Source organism: Anticarsia gemmatalis, chromosome 16, assembly GCF_050436995.1.
Source record: "Anticarsia gemmatalis isolate Benzon Research Colony breed Stoneville strain chromosome 16, ilAntGemm2 primary, whole genome shotgun sequence".
Lineage (NCBI taxonomy): Eukaryota > Metazoa > Arthropoda > Insecta > Lepidoptera > Erebidae > Anticarsia > Anticarsia gemmatalis.
Genome location: NC_134760.1, coordinates 4,670,940 through 4,698,029, shown reverse-complemented (window position 1 = coordinate 4,698,029; position 27,090 = coordinate 4,670,940). Strand labels below are relative to the sequence as shown.

The 27,090-nt window shown below is 35.9% G+C and overlaps 1 protein-coding gene and 1 pseudogene across 1 annotated transcript in view; both read left to right on the top strand.

Annotated features, from left to right (window-relative positions):
* Positions 1–5,621: 5,621 nt before the first annotated feature.
* The window catches only part of LOC142979422 (uncharacterized), a 31,870-nt gene continuing 10,401 nt past the window's right edge, over positions 5,622–27,090 (top strand). Inside the window, exons 1-3 of the mRNA XM_076124310.1 lie at positions 5,622–5,756; positions 15,445–15,813; positions 16,134–16,350. Coding sequence (XP_075980425.1) covers positions 15,628–15,813; positions 16,134–16,350 — 403 coding nt within the window. The 5' untranslated portion in view covers positions 5,622–5,756; positions 15,445–15,627. The remainder of the gene's footprint in view (positions 5,757–15,444; positions 15,814–16,133; positions 16,351–27,090) is intronic.
* On the top strand, positions 16,519–21,930 carry LOC142979409 (uncharacterized; annotated as a pseudogene).

Below are 27,090 nucleotides of genomic sequence, written 5' to 3'. Positions count from 1 at the left end.
AAACAAGGCACAGAGGCAGTTCCCGGCAGATATTAAAGGCATATCTCTCTATTATGAGCGGGAAGTTCTGTAATTTAAGGGCGAGCTCGCGCGCCGCGGCATATGGCTAGCAAAGAAAGGGTTGCTACCCCTCACACACTAATCATATCGATGTTTTGATTTATTTTTCATGTCGATCTTTTTATTGGTGAGTGATTTTGTTGGAGGTAATAAAAATAAGCAATTATGGTAAAAGGTCGCGGGGTACGTTTGCGAAAGTACTTTTGTCCAAATGAAGTTTCATATAAGTAGGTACTTATTTAAGGAAAATGACGGACAAGTGCATATTTCTGTTTTTATAATTGTCTACTTATTCATCAACTTACCTAATAAAGAAGACTCACTTGCTAAAACATAGTAGTTAATTAAACTATTTAAGACTAAAAACTTAAAGTTTTCAATAAGGTGTCAGACATATTGTTTGTACAACTTTTATTCACAAAATAAATTATTTATAGGCACAATACTATCACTTCCGCAGTTCCCATGGACCTCGTAAAAAGGTGAAACGGCTATAATATGAATCGGTCAGGCAGTCTCATTCCCCTGTTTAATAATAAAATTGACCTATGCTCTCTGATCTGCCCACGGAGCGTGATGGTAATTGTCTATACCCCCGGGAGATATCTCTAGTGGTCTGTGGGGAAGAGACACTTCAAGTAGTGGACATTTACGTTTTCATGTTTGTTATTGATAAGTTTGGTATAATAGTGGTTGTAAATGTCTATATTATAATATAAGGACCCGTCAAAAGTTTAACCGGTACAAGTTTAGGATCTAAGCTTAATAAAAAAAATAGAAAATAATAAAGAATCTAACGTAGTTTTAAAAAGCAAAAACAATTAAATGAGGAAGCGTGCGGAGGTCCTATTTTTATTTCTTGAGTGACGCAATAGATACGCTTATTGCTATAGAAAGTATTTTCGTAGCCGACGTAGCTCGCCTACGAAGGTTGCTACGCTAAGGGCCGGTTTACCGGTTTGTAGACAAGCGTCATATCTAAAAGGAAAAGGTAAAATGACTGCACATTTGCAGGGAAATCTATGAAATGAAATCTACTGGTAAAATTTTACCTCACAAGCAAACCATTACTTATATGTCGTTAAAATGTACCTAGGCGAATAGGGCGGATATTTTTTTAAAATTAACTTGTATGCTTGAGGTCACTCCTGGTATTTATATTGTAATTAAGTGTTCGTCACCATACTTATTAAGAAGTAGTGTAACACAAGCCCTCAAAATATTAGGTCAGGGAAAAAGGTTTTTCACATTATAGTATGTATGAACTTGTAATAAAATCTTTTCTCTACACAAAAAAAAATCGATATTTGGGTACTTCACGAGCTCACTGAAAAAAAAAAAATGAACCGTGTACTCATTTGTGATTTTTGAAGCCAAAGAGATTTTATTACAAGTTCATATATACTATAATGCGAAAATACTTTTTCCCCGACCTAATATTTTCCATCGATAGATTTTCTGGTGCGGTCACATCTCTATGATCGTTGCTCGTTCCTCAGACACAGCTGCAGTACTACGGGCCGGTGCTCGATTATAACTAGCTCACTGAAGGCGGCGATACATACGTGTGCTAACTTCACTACCTACTGCATGTGTGGGGAAATTACGACAAATTATACCTTCTTTAAACACTAATACACTTAACTATTGCGCTATACATTAAGATTTGCGTCTATTAATTTATAAAAGATTGTTGAGTAGCGCTGTTTGTCATAGTTATCGTGTTACAAAGGTTATTTTTATTGTTACATTACTTAAGGTTGTACTATCGATAAAGAAAGTATATGATAGGACAAGTCAGTCCACTCGGTCTATGTAGTCTAATTTCCAGGATATTTACAATGTCTACAAAACATTAACATTGTATAAACATGTACGAGAACGCAAACAAGTCTGAAATTGGTTGTCAGAAAACATTATGTCGGCGAAGGAAAAGGGTTGGGTCGCGTGCCCTTTCCCTATTCTTGACATTTTAAATTGTTTATTTGCGAACAAGTGTCAAGTTATTTATTCAAACGTCGTTGTTCGTGATGTGTGCTATACACCCCGCAGTTAAAACCCGCTGTAATACGCCTAGGAACTGTTTTAAACAGTGGACATGCGACGCCATATGCGTATTTTTCGGTATGTATTTTGCAGGCCACAGATGGCTTTTAGTGTAGAGGATTTTAAGCAATAAGATAACTTTCGTGTGTTGGTTGCTGCAAATGCTATACCTATATATGGTTATACCTATTATGGTGGCATATCTTTACGAATATTGCTTAAAATTAGTAACTATAAAGAAAATTATGCAGTCGTGCAGCGTCGTAAAATCATCATGGTTGTTGACTGGTTGTAGAACTGATGAAGTAGAAATTATGCGGTTACAAATATAATCAGCTAAATTCTAATTAAGGGTAATAATGTCCTGGTAGATGTTCCAATTTTCGCAGGATAATCTGGCTTCTGATTTTAGTTTCCTGTTTGGGTATTTATGTACTGCCGTCGTGATTACCAGTTAGAATTAATAGAGATGTTGGTAACTTAATACATCTAATAATAGCAGCTTCGATCAACAACAACTTCCACATTTCAGCTTCGGTCATCTCCTTGGGATGTCAAGGCTAGGACTGGATAGGCCAGTGAAGGATAATATGGATGACCAATATCTAAAAAAGACTGCACTCAACCTTTCAATATAAAAAAAGAAAAATTGACGTTTAAGATTGAAGTTGTTCGAAATTAAAAAATAATGTAACCGCTAAATATGTCGGTTCGAGTGATGTGACATGAGTGGGTGTAGCGGTAACCAATGCTAAGTAAACGTAACTTTATGACGTGTTACCAGTAAGTTGGTAGTAGGAGAGCGGGCCGGCCGCAGCGGCGGTCGCGCGGCTAACCTGCAAATTGTCAGCGGGCCGACCGCGTGATTAGCTCGGCCGTATCGCTCGCCGTTTTGTTTTGATATGCCCGACCCCAACAGTCGTGCCACCGCTGTGGCCACACGCCATGTAAGTTTCGGGTCACGGTACGAGCAGTTTGTGGTTCGCCCACTCGCTGCTCCTAGTTCGCTACGATTGTTAGTTTTACATTTGGAAAACAAACTGATTTCAATTTGTTTGTTGCCTTATAGAAATGTAGATCAAGTCAAAAAGTTATCAAAGGTCTACGCGCGATTAAACGATCCATCGTTGATCATTATGTTTCACGGTTGAAGTATATGACATAAAAACTCACCGAAGAATTGAGACAATTAATATATAATTCTGTGATTATGAAACATACAGCAAAGTCCTCAGCCAGAGTCTTTCAACTCTAGATATTAAGGCAATCTTAATTTCTACCTTGAGTAGTTATTAAGTAGTGTAAGTAAAAGTGTAGTAACTTTCTTCTTACTATTATTTTCATTCCTTTAAAAGAGATAGAGATAACTGTAATCTAAAGCATCCGATCGCGTGAACATCCGCTACCAGTCGTCGGCCCAAAGTTCAACGGAGAACTGTCAAAGTTGGCGCGCTAGGAAGCGTTTATACGCAGGCGTGCAAGAACAAGACGAAGGTATGTTGTATCACGTTCTCGCTGAACGAGGTCTGCGGGTCGCGGCTAACCCTCGGCGCTCGGTTTGCGGCGGGAAAAATGTGTGTTTCGGTGTGCCGATAGCGGAGCGCCGCGCCGCCGCAGCCCCGCCCATCGTGCCCGCGCCCGCACCCGCGTCCGCTAACGCGTCTTGAGCCACTTAGTCGCTAAGACGACGCACACATTGTTACCTTCAGCGATCTTACCATCTTACACGATGTTAAACTGAAAAGTACTGATGAATCTTCGTTTCACGATGTCTGCTCTTAATGTTGTATGATTTTCTTAGAATTAGAATAAGGGCTTAGAAAATGTTTGGTGCTTTCGAAGTTATATAAATTGTAGTTGACATTTTTCTTTTGTAGGTTTATAGGATGTATTTTTGATTGTTTTCGATTAATTGGGTTTGGTTTAAATCGATATTGCTGTTAATTTTGTTTTAAAGGACGCAGAGTGTCTACTCATGATAAAACATGATACTGGTGAAGATTTAAAATTGTGAAGAATTACTTATAAGAACTAAGTTCGGGTAAGGTAACTCCCAAATGTTTCGATAGTAAATAAAATTATTATGAACAAATTGACATGGGTAGAATATAAGATGCTCAATCTCTTCAACTTCTGTGAACGCTGTCTTAGTTTCCGGCCAGATATGGAGCCGCGAGCTGTCAAAATGGAGTGGGAAAAAAGGCGGGAATGTGGCGTCGCTTTATGTGAAGCTCGTCATTGCGCCAGACAGAGAGGACGCGCTGGCGTGCCGTGCACGAGAATGGGACATCGAACACAACGTGGTTTATAAGAAAACCCAAGACGTTGGGCGTGTTTGGCGGGTGGGCGTGTGGGTTGCGTTCATGTAGTGGTGGAGCTGCGCTCGTGTGCGCGTGTACGTACAGCCGTGTGGCTGTGCGGTCGCCGATGTGTTGGTGTGAGACGCTCAAACGTTGTTCTGAAAGCACGCTCATCCTTTTGTCAACGATACGACGCTATATCGGCTTCGTGCTTTAGTTATTAAAGTGCGCAGTTAAATTTTACGACGATATAAAATTTTCATTGTCGGCTAGCTGGAGGGCGGTTTGAGGTCCTCTATGCGGCGATATCGAAATATAATAAGCAACTCTCGACCTTATTAATACCCTGACTAATACCTGTATGATTAAATATATACTTTCAGTTATGCGTAAAGGGATGGTATATTCAGCACTGGTAGAGCTACGACGCCTACGGCGTAGCAAATCGTAGCACTCAACGAAAAGAATTTTATTGCTTTGGTACTATATGGTATTACATTATTAGTAGTTATTAGTTTGTTAAAAAGGTTTGATTGCAATGTACAGTATTAACTTTGTATTCAAAACTTTGTTCATCGTTTTGTTGTAAACATCACGCGTGCCAAAGGCTGCGGTTTTCACAGAATATTAATTTGTTGGAAAGCTGCTGGTTCTATAATTTTCAATGGAATTCTAATGGTAAATCCGGATTTTAACATCCTTCAGAAATATAACAATAAAAAAAATTTTAAGTATCAGAAAAATGAGATAATAACTAGAAAAATGTTTAGTATGCCATTAGAATTTTAACTATCTAACGTTACAGAAACAATGAAATATTTTAAGCTGTACTAAAGTTACTGGTTAAAATATTTTTTTCACTGAATACATATATTTTCAGTAAACAAAGAATGTAGGCAGTAAATATTTCACGCACTACTTGTGTGGAATGAAACAAAAGGCAAGTACAATGTGTGTACCGCTGAAGGAGCCCTTTGAGCGAACATTCGCCATGCGAGGTGTGCGCGCCATATGGTTCACGTTTCGTGTGCTTGTCCCGCACCTAACTATCTCTTTTAATACTTATTTGTACCCGACACTCACATAGGCGTCCTCCCCCCGTGTCGCGTTGCAGCGCGTCTCTGTGTGAGTGGACTTCTTTCGACGTGCCCCTGTGTGCGGGCGAATTTCTTTCGAGACGTAATAAGGGGACCGTTTCTTTCCCGCTAAGGTTTTAATGTCGACCACGTTTCGGTGGCGGACGCCCGCGCCTTTCCGCGGTTACCGCTCCAAACTTTTTTTTTCATTTAGTGCGGACTTTGTGTATAGTGTTCTCTGTGGATTTTTTCGAGACTTCATAATTTTTTTGAGGTACGACTACTTTTCGTAAGCGCGCTTTTATAAAGTTTTATTTTAAAAAAGTATAAAATAAATAGAGAAACTATAGTAATGAGATGTTGAAAATTAATTAGTAGAAAGTTTGTTTAAGTCGGTAAACTTAAGTCGGTGGAGCGTAGGGCGGGCGGCGCGGCGGGCGCGGCGTTCACTTGCGTGTTGTTTTCCCAAAAACCGCAGGCTCATTAGCCTCGGCGCACACTACGCCGCGACGATTAAACTCCGAGATAACGGCACATATTGTGATAACGTTGGGTAAACGCTTTGTTCTATACTGCCTATGACTTTGATTAGATTAGTTCTTGTCTTGTTTATGTTACGATATGAGATCAGCCTTTTGTTTAGATATCTTTACATATTGATGAGCAAGCAATTAAACTTTGTAATACAACCGAAGCTGTTAAGATTTTTTTTCATAGTTTAATAAGCTCAAAATATTCGTAAATTCTTATTAGAGATTTAGAATAACTTTGCACTTTGTATATTTTAATAACTGTATTAAAAATGTAAGACTTATATAGCATATTTATCCTTAAACATGAGTTCTCAGATAAAAATGTATATAACTTTCTATTTTTACGCAGTTACAATTTAAAAACAAAACAACGTTCACATAAAAACGTTAATCCTGAGTACAGTACGTATTTTTCATACTGTCCACATCGTAATACAATTATATCCCATTACGGGAAGCGGAAACTTGTTAAAAAGTGCGCGCGAACTCCCATTAGAGTGGTTGTAGCGATCCCTAAAGTTGCTCACTTTACCTGTAATTGTCCCGCGGTCCTACACGCTCGTTAACTCTTACATGATAATCGTACGCACACATACATTCAATGTGCGTATGTACTTTTCTCTTTTAATCCTAATTAGAGCTATAGATGACGTTTACATATGTGTGTATTAAAAAACGACAATATTATAAGTAAGAACGGTGATATAGATTAAAAACTTCGTTGTGTTACAATTGAAAAATAATGACATGAAGAATATTGTTTTTTAGTATAACTGTAATTGTTTGATGTGTTGACTAAATTAATTTTATCTATTACATACTATTTTATCTATTTATATCCAAATATTTCTAGTTTGTAACAATATTGTAACACCTTTGCTTTTATTCAAAACAAACATAAACTTTTAAAAATCAAATAGCTTACACTAAAACTATTTTATAGTCTAAATAAAAATCTCATATAAGTATTGTGTTATCTAGCAAAAAATAAAGCAATATTTTTCATATACCCTTCGATCATCATTCTTATTAAAAAAATCAAACATCAGTAAGTTTTCAGTAAAATTAGTGTAAGCATTATTTGCAATACCTCTTGTATGGGCCAAAGATGTGTCCAAGACGGTTTGACCGTCGGCTTAAGGAGATTTGAAGAGCTTCCGTCTTCGAGGCCTATATGTACACAAGGGTTATCCTGAGCTTTGACCGCAATTATCTTGTTTGTTCTACTGATCTCTGACGTAACATGAATAAACATTAACCCGCTTATTCATAAAAATATATGAAGTTATGACAGGTTTATAAAGAGTTTTGTTTCTTTCACTCTTTAGCGAAATGAAAAAGAGAAAACCTATTGTAGTTTTTTAACTAAAATAGGTTTATAGTGTTTAAGAAAAAGAGGGTAAACCTATAATAAATGTTAACCTAGTAGGAAATGACTCAGCTATGTATGAAACAAAAAATATGTTTCTATACAGGGTGTCCCAAAACTCAACGATAATCCGAGACAGGATGAAAGGCCAAGTCATACCGGTTCTAGGAAAAATAAAAAAAAAAATCCATATCACTTAGTTCAGCAATAATAGAAACTTTTCAAAAAAGTTGAAATTCCACACCCTTGGTCGCATTTTCAAGTCCTGTGATCACGAATGTCACAATTTCACAGTTTTTTTTTAATTTCGTGATCTTAATTAAATATGCTATTAATCGTATAACAAATTAATGCACAAAACATTGTTAATTTAATAAATAAAGTTAAGTTTTAGTGAGTCATCTTTCTCAAAAATATCGTTAGTCAACTTTGACGCTTCATACTGAAAAAAAAATGTACTACACTACCCTTGGCAAGTTATTTCAAAAGTTGGCGCATTTAATCAAGATTTCAAAATGGTGTAACACTTGCCACTTTTCTTGCCATTAAAAATGTTATTTTTATTTGAACGAAGAGTATCCTCGCAAATGGATCGGACGCAGTGGTACAATTTTATGGCATCCTCGTTCTCCCGATCTAAATCCAGTAGATATTTTTTACTGGGAATGCATAAAAAAAAAAGTTTATTCGAAATCAATACAAAATCTATCAGAACTTAGCCAGAAAATTGACACAGCGTCAGAGGAAATAAATGCAATGAATTTTGATTCAAAAGAACACAGCGAAATTGTGACATTGGTGATTACAGGACTTGAAAATGTGACCAAGGGTGTTTAATTTCAACTTTTTTGAAAAGTGTCTATTATTGCTGAACTAAGTGATATGGATTTTTTTTTATTTTTCCTAGAACTGGTATGACTTGGCCTTTCATCCTGTCTCGAATTATCGTTGAGTTTTGGGACACCCTGTATATTAATTTTTTGTGATAACGTCAATATTAAAAGTATACAAGTTGCCTTTCTGTGGTAATCCATCAGTATTTTTAGCTTTAACGTATGTTTATCACTCACCGTGATAAAAATGAACCATATTAATTAATTAGGGTGGCATATAAGCCTTAGATTCAGCTTTATCATTATCAGCTTTATGCTGTAGCTAGGTATCTTTTATCAATAAACTTCAAAATTTATAATTCGATTCAAATAGAATCTTACTTTTATGATGCCTTATTTTAATTTTATTTATGTTTAATTCCTTTATTTTTTTTGCGTTTGTACATATAAAATTATTATTTAATGTATTAATTTAATGTTTATCTTACTTTTACTTTAGAAAACAATACAAACTCAAGGAAAAGCCGGGTACTTTGTCATCTTTTTTATGTGTGGTATGTGTTTTAGGAATTCATCGTACCAGTTAGTAAACAACTATTTGTATGCTACGCTGGTTTAAAATCTATACCTATAATTATAATTATAATATTATAATTATAATCTATACTAATATTATAAAGCTGAAGAATTTGTTTGTTTAATTGTTTGTTTGTTTGTTTGAACGCGCTAATCTCAGTAACTACTGGTCCGATTTGAAAAAATCTTTCAGTGTTAGATAGCCCATTTATCGAGGAAGGCTATAGGCTATATATCATTACGCTACGACCAATAGGAGCAGAGCACCAGTGAAAAATGTTACAAAAATAGGTGATAAAAGGCGTCGAATAATCGACTACATTCTAAATCGATCGACAATTTAGAGAAGGCTGATTGAGATAATTCCTCAGTACATTCGTCGGGTGGGGTTGGCGGCATTGTTCGCGGGCTTCGACTTGTTGTTTGCACGACCTTTGAATTTCGAATATGTAACGTTTTGAATTTTGCGCGATCTTACATACCTCCCTCGAGCTGCTTGTCTCATGTAGTGACATTAAGTCTCAAAGGGGAAGTGCGAAATAGGAAAATGAAATAAATAAGACGGACAGATACATTTTTTTTGCATCGATAGTGTTTTTTTGCACTATCTAAGATTTCTAGGAATCAATCTACCCTCTACAAAGTCAAAACACCTTAATTATATCCCAATTTCATATACAAAAATTGGTAATCGACTATGATTCTCTGTATACCCCAGGTATACTTTAAAAATGTCTGTAGAAGCCCTTGTCCATTTGAATGCTCACAGATCGTAATTACCCTTTATATATTTTGTTAAACAACTGTTACAACATTTACCCATTAATGGACACAAAAGCTCGTGTCACCAAAGAGGTAAAACAGAAATAATTAAAATCATAAAACGAAAAAGTATTTAACAAAATACTGGCTGATTCGCCGTTTGTAATTAAGATAGGAAGAAAAACGAGAAAAAAAATTGCAAAGGACTATGGGCAAAAATGTATGGGCTCCGTCCCCACCTACCAACAAACATGGAACTGATACCAACGTGTTCATAAAGTGCCCCCTATTTAATTAAAATCCTTTGTTTTTGATAAATCAGTGGGAATATAAGTATATTTAAAAAAAAAAAAACAATTTGTAATTATTATTTAACGTATATTTTTATTTTACATTTGTAAGTTATTTTAACATTATTGTTACATTACAGTACTAACTCATATGTATAATAATGTCCTCCTAGCCGATATACGGCTACGGCGGTCAGTTTCATTGAAACTGGCCATCTGTGCCGGGCTTTGTTTATAGTGTCCAAGTGTGTGCACAATACGCAGATACACTCTCTATTCCATCACTCTCATAGTTTGGTGGGACGGATAACCGACACGACCAGTGAGAGGTCAGGCGCAGGACCGACGGCTTTACGTGCTCTCCGAGACACGGAGGTCTTCGACCTCAACTTCCTAACTCCGGGCAATCTCTAGGAAATTCTTAACAGAAAATCTCAGAAAAGACTGTTTGGCCCGACCCAGGATTCGAACCCGAGACCTCTCGCACCGCAGTCGCATATACTACCGACCGCGCCACAGAGGCACTCATATGTATATACTTATATCATTTCCATTATATGGTTAATACATGTTATTGATTTCATATTTCAATAATTATTTTTACTCGTCAATTATAATGCTGTCTAACAGATGCGCTGGCAGATTAAAATCTGATCAGATCTAAAATCGTGGGTTGGAGAGCGGGGGGAGAGGGTTATTTTGTACCCAGCTATCTTTATGTGAATGCGGCGTCCGCCGCTGTGCACTAATTAATAAATAAATGAGCATGTATTTTGGAATTAGTCGTCAATAATACGTTAACGAGATATTTGTTTAAACGTAAGATACTATGAGAACCCCATGCATTTGGGCAATGTCGCCATAGTATAAAAATATCGTCTTGCCAAGATATATCAATTGAGCTACATTTCATTTTTGTTGATGGGTGGGGACGATTCCGCCCATAGTCCTTTAGAATCAGTTTTAACTTACTGAATTTTCTTGTAATATTCTGAGATGTTGTAAACTTTTGGATAAAAAAATATCGTAGAAAATAAAACTAGACAGTAAAGACGTAATAATTTACTTCCTTTCTCAAGACGTAAGGCGTAAAATGTTGACAGGTTTAATGTATACTTATTAATAATTAAACCGTAGGCGTGCGTGCTATTAGCCGATCCGCGCGCCATAATGAGAATTTATTTATTATTCAACGTTAATTCCAAGTAGTGCGAAGAATTTGTTGATCTCAGGAATTTGGCGGTAACTTACAATGTTGGTAAATATTTAATGTTTTATTTCTTTCTACATTATTTAGATAATTATAAAATAACATCACAGTTTTAAAAATTAGTATTTTAAAACAATGCTATTAGTTATGTAAGTTTTTCATTGCGCCTAGAAATACAGGTTCATCTTTTCGTTGCCGTCGGAACCAATGTGGTGGTAAAAAATAAAAAATTACCTAAGAGTATGTTAAATAGGCTTTTAAGTGATTTGGCTATAGGTGTAAGTATCGTATTTAGTAGTGAGTATGTATATGGAATTCACCTATTTACCTAAACATATATAAATAAAACCGTTAATTTGCTCTTGCTTAAGAAAGTAAAAACTAAAGAATTTTAAAAAACTTTTTATTTTTAGGATGTTATGAACAGTTTAATGAGTACCATAGTTGTTTCTTATTTGTGGTTCCTGGACCAGCTTATATTGTGACAATACCACGTGAGCCATCTGTTTGATGTGTTTTTCCTTTTTTTTAAAAGACAACTCCCACTCTAATAATTGCTCTTGTGCCGAGGGGACTTTTACCAACATACAAACAACGGACTCGAAGTACAACCAGAATTGTGGATCGCACAAATAATTGTTCCGTGTGGGAATCGAACCCACGATCTCTCAACGTAATGGAAGCGGCGTGGCGACCTAAACCACTGCGCCACTGAGGCAGTCTGTATGTATGGAGGTATGTTTTATCTAAAACACGGTAATTCCCAAAACAGAATATCTTTAAAATCCTTTTAAAATATTTGAAATGTTCAAGTCAAACGTCAAACCTTTGCTTTGTAAGTTAAAACCACGTCAGAGCCCTCGGAGGCCTTGCCGGGATTTTAATAAATGACGTCACATCACCCCGCCGCATTCCAGTGATTCTTGTTTAACTGCTTGATTGTTCCGTGTTGTTTATTGTCACCAATATTGCACCAGGGGTCGAGGTTCGAGCTTCTTTTATTTGCTGTCTAAGTGTTTTGATAATGACAATAATAAGACAGAAAATAAACATTATCCAAAAAATCCAATCGTATAAATTGTAATGCAATTTATACGATTGGATTTTTTGGATAATGTTTATTTTCTGTCTTACCCCTTGTTAAGTGTTGTCATGTCCAGTGGCTGTTGTGCTAGTTTTTATCAAATATTCATAATATGCAAATCTCCTTATCCTGAAAGTAAGGATTTTTTTATTATAATACCAATAATGCATCTTTGAAACGTTAATTATGTACGGCTATAGTTAACTGATGGTTTACTGGATGTATTAAAAATATAAAAACTGCGCAGGCAACCTCTTAGGCTTGTAGTACTTCAACATAAAGGATTCTGAGTTAAGATTTGTGAACCATTCCAATCACGTGACAACGCGCGCCGACTTTAAAATCAGGAAGTCCGTCACCGTCTTACATCTATCCGTCTATTTGAATATCCACCGCTCGGACACGGTCGGATATTACATTTGCTAACCCATTTGTACCCGTCGCTGGTCGTCCTACGATCATTATCCATGTCCGACCCGTCTCCAGAGACCACCCTCAGGAATGCCCCCGCTGTCCTATTGATTCCCTTCACATTCGCTCCTCTTTAAAATTGGGCCGATAATAGATGTTATTGGAACTCCGAGGGCTTGACGCGTTTTATTATACGCACAGATGCTGCGCCATTATTGAGATTCTGAAAATAACGCTCGAAAATTGTCACCCCTGAAGCTGTTGGGTGTATAATGATTAAAATAAAATTGGCGAATGTTTGTTCCATAATGACGCAATTTTTTATTTAGGCTTTGAACGGTAACACGTAAGCAGGTTTATGTTGTGAGCGTTTCTGTTTACGACTTTCGATATTTAAAGTAATTTAGCGTTCAGACATGCAGAGTTGCAGTTTTTATTGCAGATAGTAAAGAAAATTTTAACGTTACAAAGTTTATAACTCATAAAACCATCAGAATAAAAATAAAACAATATTTTTAACTTATTTATTACAAAGGTTTACATCTGTTTACCACCGTAAGGATGCGTGCGTAAATTTAGAATAAGAGAATGAATTTTAGGGATGCACCTTAATCACGAGACCCAAAACAGTATTTTATCTAAAACAAAAAGCTTTGGAGTCTATCGGGGCGTGAAGTTTTTATTAAAAATATTGTCCGAATGGTAACGAGCGCAGTGAAACAGAAATGGTCGGTTGTAATGTATCTTTGGGCTCCGGGGTTCCTTTGTAGCAGCGCGTAGGGTAACGAGCATTGCCCACTTGTACGGAACCCTTACACGACCGTACATGCTTTATTATTTACGAGCTTTACCCTTTATGTATGTTTTTACGCTAAGATTTTATTGCTGGACTATTCATGAGCTAAATCCGTGGAGGAATCAGTGTTGGGAGTGAGCATTGATTGTCTGCACTTCATGTAATGGCTCCATTAACTTTCTATTGTGGGGATATACCTTCTGTATCTTGTACAATAGATACCTTTTCCTATTCTGCTAGATATTAGTATAGTGGTTTTACATATTTTAAATATGAGAACAGAATCATCTTACACTAGTTATCAGGCATGTAAGGATGAATAAATAAATAAATAAGTGATAAAGTAAAATTAGTTATAAGGTTGCGATGACATAAGTATTTAGTAAACGTACAAAACATTTTTTTCTCTTTCCAAAAAGGCATCGTTTGTCAAATCCATCAAAGCCATCTACGATACTTTTATGAGTTGGTATCAAAGCGAGCTGCGAACAGGGATAGAGACGAAAGGCGTGGGGTTCACCCCTTGCCGGAATTAAGTTTAACATCCCAATCGACATATCGTGTTTCGCGAACGTATAACAGCCTATTTGTACTAGGGGTTGGTTGTACCGCTTTAAGTGTTATTGTCAATGTGTTATCAGGTTTACTGAAACTGGGTTAGGATACACAAGAGATTGAAGTAAAACAAAATAATGCAGAATGTCTGCGCAGGCCGTTTCGTGGCCACTTTTTGCAGAAAAGTACCTATTTATGATTCTTAGAGAGAACGCAAAACAACCCCGATCCAGTAAAATGTATTTTTATAATTTCTTAATTGTTTTAAGTACCTATGTGAACTATTTTAAACCAAACTACACCTTATGACATCAAGTGCGTAGAGTTGTTATAATAGCTACCAATTAGTATTTTAATAATATTAGAATCTCAATTACGTTCTGCTGCGTACAAAGCTGCCCCTTTATTGATATAACCTGGCGTCCCCATACAGGTATGGCCAATAAAACACAGAGTCGAGTGCATTATGAATGGCTACATATTTCCAGTGCGGAAGATCAAAGAGACTAGCGCATTATTAGTATCGCAGTGGTGGCTAACCAACCGTACCTAGCGACGGCCCCATACCTACACACTCCGGGTGTTATTATATTTATTTGTATGAACTTGTTTTACTACAGGTTTGATTGAGTAGATAACTTTTAAATAAATATGCTTGTATTGAACATCGTATTAGTGTCGCGTCGTTACATTTTTTCCATTAACCTATTGACCAATACTTGCTAAATGTCAGGAGACAGAATATAAGCTATTTTTGTGATCTTTTCTGTTTAATACAAGTTGTTGTCTTAGTTTACAATGAACTCACTTGACACATGTATTTTATAAAAATAAAAACTTAAATAATATTTTTTATTTTGGCGTAAAATGGTTACTGTAAGAAGCTTTTTAGATAGATACCATTTTCAGTAGAGAATAAAATAAGCCTGGAACATCTGCGCCATACCAGTACATCTGAGCAGTATCTAATTTAAAAATTGCTCCGAGGGACGTAGCGAGTAAACAGAAAACATTTTATTAAAACGAAACCCATTTTAAATTTCCTGCGTAATATAATATCGGGGAGTCAATATTTAAAGTACGGAGTCGTATGTTACAAAAATACTAATATTTTATTCTGTTCGGTTGAGTTGTCACCCCGGTCGGGAGTTCACCCCTTGGTCTGTTCTCTGATTGTGCGTGCTGTCGCGACGCGGAAGTCACTTTGATGCTTCACACACCATTGTCAATAAGTAACCTGGGAGAAGTTCAAAGATTTTCGCTCCACGAGTTCCTTCTACGTGATTTTATGGCACTTTGATTGAACTTTACACAGACACAATTTGTAATCGTAGATGTGAGGGACACGAGTAAATAAATACAACGTTAAGAGAGTACAGTTAGAACAAAACATCCTATGAATCTTTTGCACAATCCCAACGACCAATCGGTATTCGTAATATTGGCATTCGATTATCAAAATTCCGAATAACAATATCCACAGAGATTAAACAGCGCTAGCCAAAATATTTTGAATCGAATCTCATTTCAATATTTATTTCAGATAGCCACGGCAACAATGACATCTTCATCTCACTCAAGAAGTTCAACTGCGAAATTACTCGAAAATTCAAATTCCATTCAGCCGCTGGCTGAAAAAGTTATGTGACGGTTGTGAACTATAAAGACTTAAGACTGTATAATTTATGTAATGTGTAAGTAATAAGTGTTTGAAGTGGACATAACGATGCATCTGTCGAGTGAAGTGAGTTCGACTACGAACGGACTGGGCCACGAGGCACCGTCGTCGAGCTATGGCAGTAACGCACTGCCGAGTCAGCCGCTGACGGCCGAGCTACTGGCTGAACGGACCTTGGAAGGTTTACTGGCAGATCATCCAGGAGAGCTGGTGAAGACCGGGAGTCCTCACGTGGTGAGTACCTTGATTATAACTATTTAATAGCCTCTTGATAAAGTTTAACACGTAATTGAATTGATCACTGCCGTCCATATTTCTATTTATAGACGTAACCTTTCCACAACTTTGACCTTTTGGCGTAAGGACCAACCTTTATATTAATTAACTGAAAACAATGATTTAAATTCGATTTATGATTTTACATTGGATTTAAGACATTTAAATTAATGTCTTGGTAAAAACATAATATTGATTACTCGTGTATTTTACCGTTAAGGTTTTGATTCTCATTACAAACAAATGTAGTTTTTCTTTGACATATTTATTTTTTCTAGGTGTGTACAGTTCTGCCCCCTCACTGGCGATCAAACAAGACATTACCGGTAGCATTCAAAGTGGTAGCCCTGGGTGAAGTCGGCGACGGTACACTAGTGACGGTGAGAGCGGGCAACGACGAGAACTGTTCCGCAGAGCTCAGGAACTGTACTGCAGTCATGAAGAACCAGGTGGCGAAGTTCAATGACCTTCGATTTGTCGGCAGGAGTGGACGAGGTGAGTTATGGTCTTAAATTTTTGTTTTATTGCAATTTCCATTTTGCTTCCTTTTTTTATTTGTCCATATATTTAAGATGTTGGAATCGAGTAAATTTTTTGAATAATATGAACTTCGGTTCATGTTATTAAAAAAAATTACTCGTTTCCATGAATATCAGATAAACAATGTTGGACAGGCAGTTTAGTAAGAATGTTTGTTGTTTATTTCTGCCTGAAAATTGGATACCGTTGAGAGTTATTTTCTACTTAGCCATAGTAAAGTATTAAAATACCGTAATTTCATAATAATGCGTAACTAAAAGCATTCTCCTAAAACAACATCCGCCGTAATACGTTATGAATTTAAGAGGTTACCTCTACCTATAGCGTACATACCCTAACCTATTTAAAGATTTATGGCATAGATTTTCGTACGGCAAGGCCTTAACAGATCAATTACCCCCATTGACTTAATATTCCAACAAAGAGAAGACCTGTTGAAATATTCACAAGGCGAGGCGCCCCTGGCTTTGTTTTTGAGTGCTTACTCAGGGGAGAAGGGGATTTTTTATGAGTAGATGTCTGCATTATCGTAAACATCCATATATGTGTTTCTCTATAGTAGAGAGATGAAAATTTTAAATATATTTTATATTGTTCATAATTTGATTTTCGAAATTCAGCATTCAAACAGGGTTATGCAGGGTAATCACTTTGCTTGAAATGTTTAATAAAAGCTTGTAAATATTTAAGATCGCCTGAGTCAATACGGCTTCTAACCTTTCTTATACTAGGCGGAGTGGTGACCGTAATTAAAAACCATATGAACAATATTAAAAAAGAATTACACACTAACATTTCTATTATAGAAAACAAAGTTTTCTTATAACAACTCGCAGAACATACATACCAACATGTTGTAAGAAGTTAATTGCTCGGTCAACCGCCTTTCGTAGGTCGCGACTCGCAACGTCTACACTTGTGGTGATTCGAGCCGCGGACGATTAGTGGCCGATTAGACGCAGTGTTGCACATATCGCTGTATTATTTACCAGTATTTAGGTTCCGTAAATGGTATTTATTGATATAGACGCGTTATTCTATGCATAAAATTTTTCAATATTATTGCTACGCGTAGACAGCTACGCCTGCTACGACTCGTAGATCGTAGCACCGACAGATTAAAAACTATAACTAACGTTAATAGTAATTAGTAATTAAAATTGTTTTCTAAAACGAGTATTTTTCTATAAATTGGAACAAGTAAGGTATTTTCGTGTTAAAGTATTCGAAAGACCATTAAGATTTAACTTAATGAGTGTTACTTGATTCAAAATCACATTACTTACACATATAATGTTGCCTACAAATATATTACAGTGGTTACTAGGCTTTCATAATGCACAGTGCAGTATACGTGATAGCCTAGTATTAAGTTCTGTGGGATAATTGCGCTCGTCTTAGCACTTATAGCACTTCGCGTTTCGGATCTCTTTACAGCTTAAGCTGATACTTTGGTGTCTAACCCTTAATTGTATCCAGACACGCAACTGTTATACGTCGTCTTATAGTTGTGGAGTACTTGTTCTGTATTTGTTTTTTTTTTCATGTATAGCTATTGTATAAATAATTGCCTCTTGGTTTAGTTATATTGGTGGAGATTTTTTATATGCTTTACTACAAGGCATGGCTTTTAAAAATTCACACCCTGTCTTGTTATTTTATAAAGCTTGAAATGTTGATGCCTACCTATTAAGTCTTTCTGTTTCAAGAATATTTTTGATTATGTCAATACCACTTATAAATGAAAATATAGAAAGCTCCAAAATCTAGAATGAAGAATTATTACTCAGTGAAATTATCGTTAACTCTAACAATTCCGTTGAATATTACGTAAACCATTTATTAACGTAAACAGTTTGGATCGATGTAAATGAACAACGAAGCGGGAAACAAACTTAAAGTTTGGGGTCGCAAACATTGCTAACATCGGCGAACTGTAAACTTGCCTCGCATCTCATATTCAAATAGTGCAGGGGAGCTAACGAACTAGCGGGGGTGGGTGGCTTCGACTTGTAAGAAAATATCTCGTCAAGACGGATGTAAAGGGAATGATCCACTGACGAGTACCGCAGTGTTACTTCACAAGCTTATGACATGCAAGAGTTCTGATAACTGTTGCGCGGTTCATTAAATTACTTGGATGACACTTCAAGAACTTTGTATGGTTGTTAAACTCTATATCGAATATCATTCATGGTTTCAAGAGTAAAGGCTCATTTAGACGGGGAGAGTTTCTCGTCTCGAAGATACGATTATCGAAAGAATATAAAACATTTTTTTCGTCTAAACATTCGCTCTCCTCGCTCGTTGCTTTGGGCGAGAATTGCCTTGCAATGTAATATTGTTATGTCCGTGTAAACATAATTTCAAAGCAATAATCGTATTTCGAGATTTTATGCCAGTTGCTACTATGAGTGCAGTGCGCGATGGTGTTTTAATTATATCTGCTCTTCTAAGGCAAGTATAAGGTAAACGGAAAAAGAAGAAAAGGCGTTGGTATAGAAAATGGATAGCTAGAAGAAATGATTTGGGAGCATCTAACATGTTGTGCCTTGAATTACAATTGAAAGATGAAAAGACATTCAAAAATATATTTCGGGTTACGAAAACTCAACTCATATAATATCTACTTCAAGAAATTGGACCATCTATACAAAAAAGTGATACAAATATGCGTCAAGCTATACCCGCTCGTACAAAATTGGAAATAACTTTAAAATATTTGGCTACAGAAGATTCATTTCAAACATTATCAGAAATATTTACAGTATATAGGTGTACCATAACTTACTTTTTGGTAGAAGTTCTGCAAGCTATTTACATAGCATTGGAGGATTTCATTAAGGTATGAATGAAACACGATTAATTTCAAAATCACTTAACTATCAAAATATTATCTAAGTATTTATTCAAAATCAGTCTTGCTTTAATAAGGTAGATAACCAAACAAATAAATGGCAATTAGCTTATAATATGTAAATCAACTTAATATAGAGATATTTGGAAAAAAATATTATTGTGCATTCGTTAAATCATTTGGAAAGTCATCTTGCATGTTTGAATTCCACCACTGTGTGTCGCTATCAGTTCTTGAAAATGCATCGGATCACTAAACTCGAATGACAAATCTCGCACTAAAAACGATTCAAACTGATTTGTACGATACTCGTATCAACTTGAAAATATGTCACACGAGATCGTGTTTAAACAAGTTGAGATTCTCGTAAGCAACAATCTGCTTACTACACCTTCGTTGTGTAAACCAACATAGGCAATTATCGCCTAGCGATAAGTCATAAGCGAATCTCGTATGACATTATCGTAGGCGAGATTTTAGTTCTTGCCTGTATGTAAACATTTTGATACGATTGTGTTATGGCGATTATTGCTTGTGATAGTAGCGTATAGTTTCTCGCTCGGAACCGTACGAGAAACTCTCCCCGTCTAAATGGGCCTTAAGGCCCATTTACATGATGCCATTTTATTGCACAGAATAGAGTTATAATTGAATGCAATTATTTAAAGGCAATAATTGACCTTCAAGAATTGTAAGCAATTGTTTACACGTTGATAGTCGTAAAAAAAATTGAATACAATAATTGAATGCAAATCTAGACAAGAAATAATCGCAAGTGTCTTTTGTTTACATACCATGCGATTATGTTTAGGCGACTATTGCTTTCAAGTCTTGACTTGTCTAAACATTGACTTGTAAGTACGTGTACCATTTACTGGCGACTTGCTTCAATTATTGTACGTATTTGCATTGGCAAATTTTTATTCAATTGTTGAACGTATTAGAGCAAAGGTGTTTCTTCAAAAACATAAGTCAAAAAGTGTTAAAATTCGGTTCTGCTGATTTAATTAAGTTTATTGAGATTTATCGCAGTCATGATTGTTTATGGGATACTGAAAATCTGAACTATAAGAATCGTGATCCACGTAATACGGCACTAGCCGCATTTGCGCAGGAATTTGGAGTTGAAGGTTTCGGACCGAAGGAAATTACAAATAAAATCAAAAATTTAAGGACGCCGTATCATGGGGAGGAAAAAGATTAAAGATTCTATGGGAACTGGTTCCGGTACTGCTGATGTTTTTATATCTAAACTGTCTTGGTATAACCTAATGGATTCGTTTTTAAAGAAAAGTTCTGAACACAGACAAACAACATCAAATATGGTATGTATTTATGTAATTTTGTGAAGTACAGCTAGGTGCAATAGTGTACAATAAAGCATTCCTTAATTTTATCGTATAGGTACCTTAAATAATTAAAAAATGGCATTGTCTTGCCATGGTACAGCACCACCATGGTTAAAATAATGACAATAATTATCACGGATTCTTAAAGCTTCTCTTGTACTATGCCTATTATTCTGTGAAGTTATATTTTCAAAAGCCCCGCTTGAAAAATGTTCTCTCCAAGTACCAAGACGACCTCCACTTCTTGGACATTCTTCATCAATAAAACCTGGTGGTGTATAAGACGCTGGTGAGGTTTTCCTTAGCCAGTTGTGTAATGCGCATGATGTTTTCACTATAACGTCTACTTTGTCTATACTTGTAGTAATTGGCTTTTCGAACACTCGAAATCGGGCTGTTAATATTCCAAAAGCATTTTCTACGATTCTCCTACATCTACACAATCTATAATTATAAATTTTTTGTTCTCTTGTTAAGTCGTTACGACGAGGATATGGTTTCATCAAATAAGGTTTTAAGGGAAACGCTTCATCGCCAACAAGTACTGAATTACTTGGCCAATGTATTGTGTTTTCTTCGATGGCCTTCTTTAATGTGCAATTATTAAATATTCCACCATCAGAGTTTCTACCCTTTGCACCCACGTCAATATACGTGAAACAATAATCGTGATCTACACAAGCTAGTAATACAATACTAAATGTACTTTTATAATTAAAAAAGTCTGAGCCTGTGCAGGGAGGACATTTTACATTTATATGCTTCCCATCAATGGCGCCATTGCAATTGGGAAAATTCCATCTCAATAAAAAACCTTTTTGAATTTTATTCCAGTCCTCTTCACATCTTGGTACCTGTAAAATAATATATGTTTTCAGGATGAAGCTTTCTTCATATCGCAAGCGAATACATCACAAGATGATATCGTTTTTGAATATATCGATAATACAGAAAATAACCCTAATATTCCGAATTCAGATGTACAAGTCCTCCACGCTCCATCTCCGATGCCCAAAAAAACGACCAAAAAGACTTCTGGTTACATAGAATCGGCTTTAAATAAGTTGGATAATATTGAAAAACGGGCGAGACTAGAGAAAACTGATGATGATTTAGATAAATTCGGCAAATATGTTGCATCTTCATTGCGTATATTAAATACCGAAAATAGTATACATGCTCAAGACGAAATACAAGCAGTATTGTCTAAATTTAAACTACTGGATCACAAAGAAAAGGAACGAAAGAACTCTACTCCTATGCCAGAATCTCCATACTCAAAACAAGGCAGTGAAGATACGTGGTGGAACTCATAATTTTTCTATTTTGTAACTGATCAATTACTTTGTAAAACTAGTAAAATTATTATATTCTAAAGACAGCTACTTTTAGAACATACCTTTATATAATCTTCTAATGCTAAATAAATAGCTTCGAGAACTTCAACCAAGAAAGTACTTATAGTACACTTAGGTACCCTGAATAACTGTGAAAGTGTACCAAGTGAATCTCCAGTTGCCAAATATTTTAATGTTATTTCTAATTTTATTCGAGCAGGAATAGCATTACGCATTGTACTATTTTGCCTTTGTATAGAAGAACCAACTTTATCTAACAAATAATAAAACTGGGTTCTGTTCACACGAAACATGTTCTTGAAGTCATCTTCATTTTCTATTTGCAACTCCAAACAAAGGTTGTTAGATACACCAAGAATATCTCTCCTTGCTATCCATTTTTTGATCCAACACCTTTTTTTACGTTTTTTTCTCAAAATTTCCTGCCTTAGAAGAGCAGCAACGATTAATACACCCTCACTCACTGCACTCATGTTTACAAATGAGAGAATATAATTGAATCCAAAAATTGCTAAGAAATTATTGTATGTATTGTTTATACCAAGAACATTCTGGCGGGGAAATATTGCCCAAAAAAGCAATAATGTTGTATGTAGTTTAGACAATGCGAGTCATTTATTGCTTTGATATTATTGTATGCAACAGGCAAGAAACTTGCATCGTGTAAATGGGCCTTTAAGTTTGTCTGTCACTTTACATACACGTCATACCCACATGAAAATTAGTGAAAAACCTGCTACAAATTTTGCTTTGTGATGTAAATGTACCGATTGCTGTTTTGTGAAGGTCCATACTTGCCACACTTAAATTGCTTTGTCGATAATTATCATTATTTTTCAACCACTAGTTTGCTTTTTACATTATCGCATTGATATGCTGTAAGTTAATAAAAATAAAATTATATCTTTCTTGCAAGAAATTTATAGTTTTAAAGGATTGATAATATCAGTTGTCAGCAAATCCACCTTACATTTGGCAATGAATAGCGGTTCCCCCTTTATGTCATGCATGTCACAGCGGTGTTCGATGTCGATACGTTAGGTAAACAAACTGAACACGAGATAAATTGTGTGGCGTGTAAACAATGCTAATAGAATGGGCTTACACTTTTGTTTATATTCTGATTTGTTGAGTATTTTGAATGTGGGTCATCAGTTCCAAAGATATTTTAAAGGAAAACTGTTACATTTTTAATAGGTCGTGCTAAGATTTTGCGTAACAGGCAATGACATCAAACAAGCCTTAGTTTCAAAGAAATCTAACGTGGGCCGGTCTGCAGTGTTTTATTGCGTAGGTGTTGTTTTTCTCGACTTAACCGTATACAATTATTGGAGCATTATATTTGAGTATCACTGTTCTATTTGCGTATAATATCTTTTTTCTTTGAATACTTCATATAAAAAAGACAAGAAACCAGCGCAATGGAGTAATTGCCGAAACAAATGCTAGTTTCTAATTATACGAGTATATAGAATTGTATTTTTTAAATATTGGTGTTCTAAAATATAGAGGCTTACTTAAAAATTTTGCAGAATATGGTATAGTGTCACTAATACGCTGTAAGTTTACTTCACTCTCTAGACACATTCCCCTTAAATCCCATATAAGTCGAGTACAACGCAACTACTTTAAAACTAGCTAAACAAGTTTGACACACCCTAAACTAGAATTGCAATGTCGAGCTTTTACATCGGTTTATACGTTCACTAATTGTTCAAGAACGACAGATAATTACCTAAATGGCGTTGATAGATGCGTGGAAAATTAGAGTGGATTTCCACTCCGTAGCACAAATATAACCCTCATTAAAAATTCCTCAAACAAACAAAAGCTTTCGGCTAGCGTGTACACGAAAAAACCAATATAGCCCAGAGCGGCGGGAAAGTGGAAAAGAAGTTAAGAGGTGTCTATTTGTCACGTTCCTTCCTGAATAACGCTCTGCTTTCCAATTAAGGGTAAGCGCTCTCTTTGTTTATCTTAAATTGCGAGAAAATCTCACTCAAATTATCGGGTAAAAAAGACAAAGGGGGATCGCGGCGGAACATAACTTTTGTTTCGTTCCGGGATAAAAAGTTGCGTATCTAACGTCGAGGGACGGGGCGCGGGGAATTTTTAATAAGCGAAAAATTTAATGAGGCCCCCCAACCACTTTTTTTGCCACGGGGTGTGCCGTGTCAGCTCGCCGAGGAGCGGCTGCCTTCACTTTGCTTATTGGGCAAGAATTATTAATTACTTGTAAGATCGTTTTCTTCTTCTTAAAAATCTGTAAGACCATGTTCATTATGTTACCTACAAGTAAAGATTGGATTATGTAAAAGATATTCATGTTTCATAGTTTAAAAAAATATAAATTCGAATGAACAATGAACAATAATTGCATTTTAAACGGGTTCTTAAATCAGCGCTTCAAAAAGAAATTAAATGCATTTCATTCACGACTGGTTTAAATTTAACCTTACCTTATTATACCCCGGAGTGGCGTAGTAAGAGGCCAATTTATCGCACCAGTAGTCAAGGAGGGACATCTGCTAATCGATTGATTGGCCCCACCTTAGCTAGACAGATAAAAAATACGCCCCTAGTCTCATTTGTCTCTGAACTCTTTACACTGGGCTCTTTAATTGCGCTTTTATATTGTGCGTTACAAGATTTTAAGCGGGAAGACCGTGAAAAGAATTGATTTCAAAACGGGTAATTCGTTTCAACTAAGAGGAAACAAGATTATTAAGATGTTTTATGTCCATTAGTTCTTCTTAATATTTTAATTTAGACTCAATAGACACATTACACATATTTTTTTTCTGCACAAGTAATTGGCCAGAAAACATCACATATGATCTTGAAACTGCAACAAAGGTCCAGTTAACCAAACAGTGTAGAACAATAGTCACCACCCTATGCGCGCCTTATGTTTCCACCCTCGGAATATTATTTTTGTACAGAGGGCCGCGGCGAAAAACATCTCGGCCTCACCATCACCTCACCTTTCGTTATTAACTCGAGAGGGGCCTTTGATGCACTCCATACCTTTACAAACTAATGATTTCAATTTTACCGTGGTATTCTGAGAACTTGTATGTTGTAAAGATGATTGAGGATGTAAATTAGCCTTTCAAGGGTATGTTGTTTGAATAGAATGGGGCACATTAATATCGTAAATGAAGATTAAGTAAGTAAGGTTTGAGGGTTTCATATAAGTTGTTTGTAAAATATAATGCGATGCGAATTTTATATAATTTAGGGACAAAGTTTCTTCCATAGGTTAGTTCTTTCCATAGGTTTACATTGAAGAGTTTTATGCATATAAATACTGTAGGTCATTTTCTACAAAACCAACACAAAGGCCATATTTTACTTCAAGTTCTAACACAAAATGTAGTAATTGGTACATTTCGAAACGGGCATTGGCTTAAAATAATTGTTAAGACCGTTGCTAACTACCACCACAATTTGAGAAGAGCATCCATTTGAATTTTTATTAATTTAAAAGAGGAGCATTGTGCAAAAAATGTATAACAGAAATTGAGACGGAAAGCGAGATGCACTATGCGGATTGCTTTTGTGGAAAAGAGGGACGGAGAGAGTTTCTTTTAATATCCGTCTTTTTGGAGTTGTTCTCTTTCCGTTTTTAATTATTGAACCACTCATTCCTAATTATTGTTATTAGCGTTGGGGAGAGTGGTGAAAATTGAGGGTCTCGTCTCGCAATATTGACCGCTCGGCTCGTTGGCAAGGTGCTTCCCGGGGGACGGTTTTTAATTGTGTACGCTTTTGACTTTTCCTCTCTTGTTCTTTGAGACGCTTCAATAAACTCGGATTTTACGGTGTCTCGCTTGTATTAGGTTATTTTATCGGTGGGGAGTTTTATATTACTTCGGCAAACATTCCTTTACGTAATAAATGAGCAAAGTCTGTATATGTGTGTAGGATACGTATATGAGGTGTACACTCAGTCAGCAGTCAATTCACTAATGTCCCTAATGCGTATCGGTCGGTATTTTATATCCAAATTGCCTCTCTGTGAGCCGAAAATCCCCTGTAAGCCATGAAACCGAGATCAAAGGAGCTCGGCGCCATTACCATTGTGGCTCATTTTTTATTTAGCTCGCAAGCGGCGAACTCTTATCTTAACGTTCCTCCTACCTACTTTATGACGTTATAAAGCTGATTTTTAATCTGACGTGCCCAGGAAATTGCCGAATTTGAATTTCCCTAGAATTTGAATTTGTTCATAATTCAACTGTTATCTATTTCGTAAAAGTAGGCCTTTGTTTAAATTATGTATTTTTACATGGTTTGAAGCCCTCTTTTCTGAAACACCTTTTAAGTAAACAGTAGTATCTGTAACTAATCAGCTATATGATTAAAATTTTGTTCATAATTTGTTTATATTCTTCTGTGTAGCAAATTTAAAGACAGGTTTTGTAGTTACCTTTAAAATTGATACACCTCTGCTACAGATAGATGGCGTCAGGTGTTTCATGAATATACGGACCGGATTTACCATTAAAGATATCCCGTTGCAAAACTTAACTCAGGCCTACATATTTAAAACATTATAGATTCTAAATCGAATGTGGTAGAGTAAACTCTAGGAGCAGTCAGTGGAATTTAATAATTACAAATTAATATCTGTACGCCAATAGTCTTTTGTTTACAAATCAGACGATTGTTATGGACAATCAGTGGCGCCCCCTCTCGTTGGGGATCAATATGAACAGTTTATGAAGTGTGTCGCACGTGCACCCCGAGTGCAATATGTTAGCTTCAGGAGTCGCGAGGGGGTGGCCAGACGAAAGCCTTTTTATGAATAACTAAATGATTTATGAAGCAAACGCCTTTATTTTCCTTCTAAAGGTATGTTGCATATGTATGAATGAAAAAGCGGTGTTCTTGGTTTGGATTTTTATTTAGAAAAACAAAATTGTATAAAGTTATACAGATTACAGATACAAATAAATATTTTAGGAGATATATCAAAGAATCGTATATATTATTCTATATTATAGTGATTTATAAGTTTTAATTTGGCTAACTCTGAACGATCCGCAGTCATGTTCAAGCAATGGGTACTATTGTACATAAAGAAGGCCCAATTATATTAATAAACTTGTCTTTGATATATATTTGG